Raw genomic sequence first — 8,146 nt, 5'->3', positions numbered from 1 at the left:
TGGCCTCGTTGAATTTTCACGCAATGTGGTTGAGTTCGAGACCGTCAAACTTGCCTTCTAGGCGACGTACCAACTTGCAGTACGCCTCCATTTTGGGGTCATGGCAGTTCGACTCCTTCATCACTTGATCGACGATGAGCTGCAAATCGCCCCGTATGTCGAGACGCCGTACTCCAAGTTCGATGGTGATCTGCAAACTGTTGACGAGGGCTTCGTACTCGGCTATGTTGTTGGAGGCGGCGAAGTGGAGCCGGATCATGTAGCGCATGTGCACTCTGAGGGGTGAGATGAAGAGCAGACCCGTGCCTGCCCCGGTCTTCATCAGGGACCCGTCAAAGTACATGATCCAGCATTCCGCCTAGATTTGAGCAGGTGGCAGTTGGGTGTCGATCCACTCAACCACAAATCGGCCAAGACCTGGGATTTAATTGCTTTTCAAGGCGCAAAAGACAGGGCTTCCCCCATGAGTTCAACGACCCACTTGGCTATCCTACCCGAGGCCTCTCGGTTCTAGATTATCTCTCCCAGAGGGAAAGACAACACCACGGTCACCGGGTGAGACTTGAAGTAGTGACGCAGCTTGCGTCGAGCCAAGACTATGGCGTAGATCAGCTTCTGGATGTGGGGGTAGCATGTCTTAGTCTCAGAGAGCACCTCGCTGATGAAGTAAACATATCGTTGGACGGGTAGAGCATGCCCCTCTTCCTGCCTCTCGGCCACTATGACCACGCTAACCACTTGGGCCGTTGCGGCGACGTAGAGTAAGAGGGCCTCGCCCTTGGTCGGCGGCACCAGGACAGGAGGATTGGTGAGTAGTGCCTTGAGCTTGGTGAGGGCTTCCTCGGCCTCGGGGGTCTAAGAAAAGCGTTCGGATTTTCTCAAGAGGCGGTACAGAGGCAAGCCTTTTTCACCAAGGCGCGAGATGAAGCGGCTCAGGGCCACAAGGCATCCCATAACCCTCTACACTCCCTTGAGGTCTCGGATTGGTCCCATGTTGGTCACGTCCGAGACCTTTTCTAGGTTGGCCTTGATGCCGCGCTTCGAGACTATGAATCCCAAGAGCATGCCTCGGGGGACCCCGAAGACACACTTCTCGGGGTTGAGCTTGATGCCCTTCTCTCTGAGGCATTTGAAGGCTATCTCCAAGTCATCGACGAGATCGCTGACCTTTCTGGACTTGACCACGATGTCGTCCATGTAGGCCTCGATGGTTCGCCCGATGTGCTCGCCAAAGACCTGGGTCATGCACTGCTGGTATGTGGCCCCTACGTTTCTGAGGTCGAATGGCATAGTCACATAGCAGTACATGCCGAATGGGGTGATGAAAGAAGTTGTGAGCTGGTCGGATTCTTTCATCTTGATTTGATGGTAACCGGAATACGCATCAAGGAAAGATAAGGTTTCGCATCCCGTAGTGGAGTCAATGATTTGGTCGATTCGGGGTAATGGGAATGGGACTTTTGGACATGCTTTATTCAAACCGGTGTAGTCTACATACATCCTCCACTTCCCATTTTTCTTCTTAACTAATACGAGGTTAGCTAACCACTCTGGATGGGACACTTCCTTGATGAATCCGGCCGCCAAGAGCTTCTGCACCTCCTCGCCGATGGCCCTGCGCTTTTCCTCATCGAATCAGCGCAGGCGCTGCTTCACCGGTCTGGAAATGGCCTGGATGTCCAAGGCGTGCTCGGCAACCTCCCTCGGTATGCCTGGCATGTCCAAGGGACTCCACGCAAATACATCGGCATTCATGTAGATAAAGTCGATGAGCACGGCTTCCTATTTGCTGTTGAGGGTGGCGCTGATCCTTAGCGCCTGATCGTTGGAGCAGGTGGGGTCAACCGGGATGAGCTTGATGGCCTTTATGGGCTCAAAAGTCTCGACACGATGCTTGGAGTCGGGCACCTCGCCACCAAGCTGGTCGAGGTTGACGATGAGGGTATCGGCCTCCACGAGAGCCTCGGCGTACTCGATGCATTCGACGTCGCAGTCGTATGCATGCTCGTACGTGGACTCGACAGTGATGACGCCGTTAGGGCCCGGCATCTTGAGCTTGAGGTTGGTGTAGTTGGGGATCGCCATGAACTTGGCGTAGCACAGGCACCCTAGGATGGCGTGATAGGTCCCCTTGAACCCAACCACCTCGAAGGTGAGGACCTCCTTGCGGTAGTTGGAGAGAGTGCCAAAGCAGACGGGCAAGTCGATGCGCCCGAGGGGTCACGTGTGTTTCCCTGGCACGATGCCATGGAAGGGCGCGACATCGCCTCAGAGCCGTGACTGGTTGAGCTCCAGGAGCTCTAGGGTGTTGGCGTAGAGGATGTTGAGACCGTTGTCTCCGTCCATCAACACCTTGGTGAGCCGGGTGTTGCCAATGATTGGGTCGACGACGAGTGGGTACTGCCCGGGGTTTGGAACATAATCAGGGTGGTCATCCTGATCAAAGGTAATCGCCTTCCAAGACCAGTCGAGGTACTGGGGACCGGCCACCTTAACCGAGAAGACCTCCCAGCGCTCCTTCTTTCGCTAGCGCGCCATGAGGCACGCTGAAGGCCCGCCAAAGATCATGAAGGCATTGTGCACCTCGGGGAACCCATCGTCCTTATCGTTGTCCCTATCACCGACGCCTTTCTTCTTGGCATTGTCGTTGGGGAGCCCGAGCTTGGCGTAGTAACGCCGGAGCATGGTGCACTCTTCGAGGGCATGCTTCACTAGGCCCTAGTGGTAAGGGCAGGGCTTCTTAAGCATGTCATCGAAGAGCCCAGGGCCTCTGGCGGGGCCTCAGGGATTCTTGCGATCTACGGCCGCGACTAGATCAGCCTCGAGGACCACCTGCTTCTCCTGGCGACCCTTTTTCTTTTTCTTGGGGAGATGGGGGGCCGGGGCCCCGGGGGCCTCATCCCTCCGCATCCCCTTGGCGTTGTTGTTGGGGAAGATGGCCCCGATAGCCTCTTCGCCCGAGGCAAAGTTGGTGGCGATGTCGAGGAGCACGGCCGCCGTGGTCGGTACGTTCTGGTCTAACTCTCGGACCAGGTCTCGGCAGGAGGTGCCAGAGAGGAATGCCTGGACAATTTCCGAGTTGTCAACAACTCGGTGCATTGCTTGGAGAAGCGTTGGATGAAGTCTCGGAGAGACTCATTCGGCCTCTGGCGACAACTCTTGAGGTCCCAGGAGTTCCTGGGGCACACGTATGTGCCCTAGAAATTCCCGACGAAGACCTTTACCAAGTCATGCCAGTTGTTGGTCTGCAAGGGAGGGAGGTGTTCGAGCCAGGCTCATGCCGAGTCTAACAGGAACAAGGGGAGGTTGCGGATGATGAGCAGGTCGTCGTCCGTGCCGCCTAGCTGACAAGCCAGGCGGTAATCGGCCAGCCACAGCTCGGGGTTGGTCTCGCCGCTGTACTTTGAGAGGTTGGCTGGTTGCCAAAACTGGGCCGGGAAGTGGGCACCGCGGATGGCCTTGTTGAAGACTCGAGGGCCAGGTGGCCCAGGAGAAGGACTGTGGTCCTCCCCACTATCGTAGCGACTGCCTCAGTGCGGGTGGTAGCCTCAGGCGGGCCCATTGTTGTCGTGGTGCCATCGCCTGCTGACCACATCGTGGTCGCCTTGCGCCTCGCGTCGGTCGCTAAGGCGGTCGTGCACCAAGGGGGCCTTGTTGGCTGTCGGTGCCCGAGCAGGCTCGGGACGAACCGAGGCCTCTCTATCCTACCGAGACGGTGCCGTGGGTAGTTCCGAGGCGCCTCCACGCCGTCGAGGCAGAACTTTTGGCCTGTTGTACCGTGGCGGTCTCGAGGAGGTCTCAGAGCTCGCCGTGGACTCATCGTCCCTCCGAGGTAGAGGGCTCAGGCATTGTCCGGAGTAGCATCGCTGCTGCCACCATGTTCTGGCTAGCGCGATTGAAGATAGGAGGTTGCTCGCCCCCTTTGTCATTGTTGATGCGGTGGTTGACGTTGCGAGCCCTCCGCTAGGCTGCTCCACCATCACCGTGACCCCGCTGCTCTTGCTCGAGAGTGTCTCGGAGCTACTGCAGAAGGAGTCGGTCTTGTTCGACCTTGGTCTGAAGCTCACGGAGCTACTCCAGGTCCAGGCGTCAAAGTTCCTCAGGGGCAAGGTTCTCGTTCCACGCTGCCCAGGGCTCGACGCGTGGAGGTGCGGCGTCGCCTGCCCCCTCGTGGGGCGGGGAGCGATTGCCTGCCCCTTCATCCTCATTGCTTGCGCTTGGCATCCCAAGCTCGACGTTGAAGCACTCACGAGTGGGATCGTAAGTGCCTTCGTCATCGGAGTCGGAGTAGCCGAAGCAGTAGTCGCTCGTGGCCATGAAGCTGCGCATGGCTTCAGGGTTGTGAAGCCCAGAGAAGTCAGCTCTGGCCCACGCCTTGTCCTCCTCCGAGGAGTCAGCGTGGGTGTGGGTCGGGGTTGTGGCGATGAGGTCGAGGGCAAAATGTTGGTAGGCGGCGGCGGCATTGCCCAACCCGAAGGGGTACGAGGATGATGTCGTCGCCGGGCTCCGCTCCGCCGGAGTTGACTCCTCAGGAGGTGGTGGGGCAGAGCTTGATGGCGGGGCGTTGCTGTGCGCCACTGGTGTCCTTCCCTCGCCCAGGCTTAAGCTAGACAGGTCCCCAGCCAGGGACTCTGTACCAACAGCTGGGTATGGGATACTGGCGGAGCGTGGTGCGTCGCCCTGAGCTCGCGCGGTGTCGGGGTGGTCCCACCCGCGTCGTGCCTAGCGAGCGCGACGGGAGCGGCGGCCCTGGTTACTCCCTTTTATAGGCTGCTGGTGCGTGATGTCGTCGTCGTCGGTCGATGGGGCTCTGGGTGGGAGGAGTACCATATCATACTCATATCCTAGAGACATGAACTCTAGGCTCCCGAACCAGATCACCGTGCCGAGACACAGTGGTCGCACGAGGTCTGCCATCCGGAACTTGTTGGGATGACTAAGCTGACACGCAGTAGCTCCCCTACCTGGCGCGTCAACTGTCGGTGTTTTGGGTCTGGCGGATCCTCAACCGACTAGTGAAAGTCTACTGCGTGCCCCTAATCCTGGATGGTGATGCAAAGAGACACAAGGTTTATACTAGTTCAGGCAATAGGTGCCCTATGTCCAGTCTGAGAGAGCGATCTTGTATTCCTTGCACCGAGGTGCTTGTAGTAGGGGCTTACAAGCGGAGCAAGAGAGGGAGCTAGTCCCAGGTCTCTGCGTGGAGTGGCGTGGGTTGCTTGAGATGTTGATCTCTTGTAGCGAGGGAACGTGTGTGTGTTACAGGGCGTTGTGTGTTGCTTACACGTGTGTGTCTCCTCCCTAGAAGCAGCCCTGGTTACTCCCTTTTATAGTCGAAGGGAGACACAGGGGTGGTACATGTATTTGCTACGTGGCGTTTATGAGCAGAGGCGGTATGTCCGAGCCCTGTAGCTCGTCACTGTGGCGGCATGGTCGGTGGAGCGGCCTTTTCCTCGGCGCACTGGAGCGACGCGCCGGTCACGCCTGATCCTGTGCGACGTGGGAGCTCCTGTGGTGGCATGCGCGCCTTCTTCTGTTGGAGGCGTGCTGGTCACTGTATGTTTGACCGGCGCGGAGAGCCGAGGCTGGGTAGATGCGACGGCGCAGGTGCGCTGATTCCGAGGATACAGGAGCTCGGCCCTGTGCACGACGTGGGAGCTCCTGCGGCTTGCCGCAGGGCATGGCGCGTACTGCGGACGACGTGCCGGTCCCAGAGTGCTGGCAACGTAGAGAGCCAAGGTCCAGTCGGTGCAGAGGCTGAACCATTGTGGGGGGCTCGGTGGGCGCGAGTCCCGAGGCTACAGGAGCCCGGAAGCGGATAGCCGAGGCTCAGAGGGAGCAGTTGGTCTTGTACATCGATTCCGAGGCTACAGGGACCCAGACTTGACTCTCCACGCCGCGCTGTCCTTGGAGCAGGGGTTAGGCAACACAGTGCAGCACGGGTGTCAGCCGTGGGCACAGTGCCGAGCACAGCGGCCAGTAACCCCTTCCCCGTCCTGTCCCGGACGGCATGGCGTCGATGTGACTCCCATCTCGTCGGCCACTCCGCTGTATCGAGCCGTCGTTCGGCTGACGTCGCGGGAGTGGTTGAACGCGTTGGTTGGATGTGACGTCCTGTCAGAGAAGTCGGTCAAGGCAGCGGTGACGGGGCTGATGCCGAGCCGACCTCGAGCGAGTCGGTAATTGAGTCCTCGTCCGAGGCCTCGTGGCACGGGGTCTCGGGCGAGGCGGAGAATCGGTACCTCGTCCGAGGCCTCGTGGCGCGGGGCCTCGGGCGAGGCGGAGAATCGGTACCTCGTCCGAGGCCTTACGGGCGGGGCCTCGGGCGAGTCAGAGAATCGGTACCTCGTCCGAGGCCTCGTGGTTTCGTTCTGGGCCGAGCCCGCTTCGGGTGAGCCCGGATATTGTTCGAGGTGGGCCGGGCGGTCCAACAGAGCCTCGGATAAGGTGGGGGTTTGCCGGTGGTTATCTCTTGGCTTCGATTTTTACAAGGTCTAAACGATTTTTTTTTGTTTTTACTTAGGGGACCTTTTTACGGTACCCGACAAGTAGTCACTACCAACTTCGTATTCGCAGCACAGAACTCATGGTCAGCACGGCGCAACTAATAATCGCCTCTCGACCGATATTTTTTTCCGGTATATCTTCAGAATTCAGATATACGTGCTCCCCTCAAATGCATCTTTAAACATTTTGGGAAAGCGTTTCCTACCAGGTGCATATATACGTACAACTCCGTCGAGAACAGCACGCTAATCTGCTAACCGTTGCACCGGCCATCTGTCTCTCACAGTGGTTAGGACTGGAGAGACGTCGGTGAGTTCACGATGGAGATGGGGAAGCAGGGAGCAGGGCTGCTGGTCGTCGTCGTCGTTGCAGGCCTGCTCCTGCACGACACCCGTGTCGCCGATGCGCAGACTCTCCGGGTCGGGTACTACAACCAGACATGCCGCAACACCGAGTCCATCGTCGCCGACGAGGTCCAGAAGGCGTCGTACAGGGATAAGGGCGTCCTGGCCAGCCTCATCCGGCTGCACTTCCACGACTGCTTCGTCAATGTAAGAGACACCAGGCAACGCACGCACCTGTTCTCTTAATAAGTAGCTAGACGGGCGGAGTATGCATGTTGCCACGCCGATTTGCTCACCGGAACGGCGGCGGCCGTGCGTGCGTCCACGGTTTTTCATTTCATTTCAGGGCTGCGACGGGTCGGTGCTGCTGGAGTCCAGCGACGGGCAGGCGGAGAAGAACGCGAAGCCCAACCTGAGCCTGCGAGGTTTCGATGTCATCGAGAGGATCAAGCAGAGGTTGGAGGCCGCGTGCGCGCTGACGGTCTCGTGCGCGGACATCGTGGCCTTCGCCGCCAGGGACAGCGTTAAGCTGGCACGCACCGTACTTACCAGCAGATTGCTTGCTTTATTTCAGTCTTACTTACTATTGATAATACTACGACTCATCATCATCAAATTCACGAGCACAGAGCAGTGGTGTTGGGTACGCCGTCCCCGGCGGGCGGCAGGATGGCACGGTGTCGCGGGCGAGCATGACCGGCGACCTCCCGCCTCCGAACCAGCGGAACGTGGACCTGCTCGCCCCATACTTCTCCCGCAAGGGCCTCACACTGGACGACATGATCCTCCTCCTGGGCGCGCACTCGCTGGGTGTCGCGCACTGCGGCACGTTCGACTACCGGCTGACGAGCGACCAGGACAAGGGCATGGACGCGGCGTTCCGGAACAGCTTGCGGAGCCAGTGCCGGCACAACGCCGGCAACTACGTGCCCTTCGACGCCGGCAGCCCGTACGCGCTCGACACCGGCTACTTCGCCAACGTGCTCGCCAACCGCACCGTGCTCGAGTCCGACGCCGCGCTCGCCTCGCCGCGCACCGCGGGCAAGGTGAGGCAGTGGAAGGACAACCCGGGCTGGTTCAGGAGCAGCTTCGCGACCGCCATGGTCAAGATGGGCAGCATCCGCGGCACCAACCCCGGCAAGGTCCGCCTCAACTGCACCAGGGTCAGGATGTGATGATAGGCATGCATGGGCGTCGACATGAGGAGCGCCGTGCGTCGATAGCACGCACGATTGCATCCAAATATTTTTTGTTCCGTGATCTTTTTCTTGTGTTCTTGCTAACTCTCGGCATGT

At 59.0% G+C, this 8,146-nt stretch overlaps 1 protein-coding gene across 1 annotated transcript; it reads left to right on the top strand.

Annotated features, from left to right (window-relative positions):
* The first annotated feature begins 6,827 nt into the window (after window positions 1-6,827).
* On the top strand, window positions 6,828-8,026 carry LOC136539439 (peroxidase 5-like). Its single transcript, XM_066531399.1, has 3 exons — window positions 6,828-7,058; window positions 7,198-7,383; window positions 7,481-8,026. Exons 1-3 carry the CDS (start codon window positions 6,828-6,830, stop codon window positions 8,024-8,026), a joined length of 963 nt encoding a protein of 320 aa, XP_066387496.1.
* The last annotated feature ends 120 nt before the right edge of the window (window positions 8,027-8,146 follow it).

This window comes from Miscanthus floridulus, chromosome 2 (genome assembly GCF_019320115.1).
Source record: "Miscanthus floridulus cultivar M001 chromosome 2, ASM1932011v1, whole genome shotgun sequence".
Classification (NCBI taxonomy): domain Eukaryota; kingdom Viridiplantae; phylum Streptophyta; class Magnoliopsida; order Poales; family Poaceae; genus Miscanthus; species Miscanthus floridulus.
The sequence above is the reverse complement of the archived record's forward strand: the minus strand, read 5'-3'. Positions and strand labels throughout refer to the sequence as shown.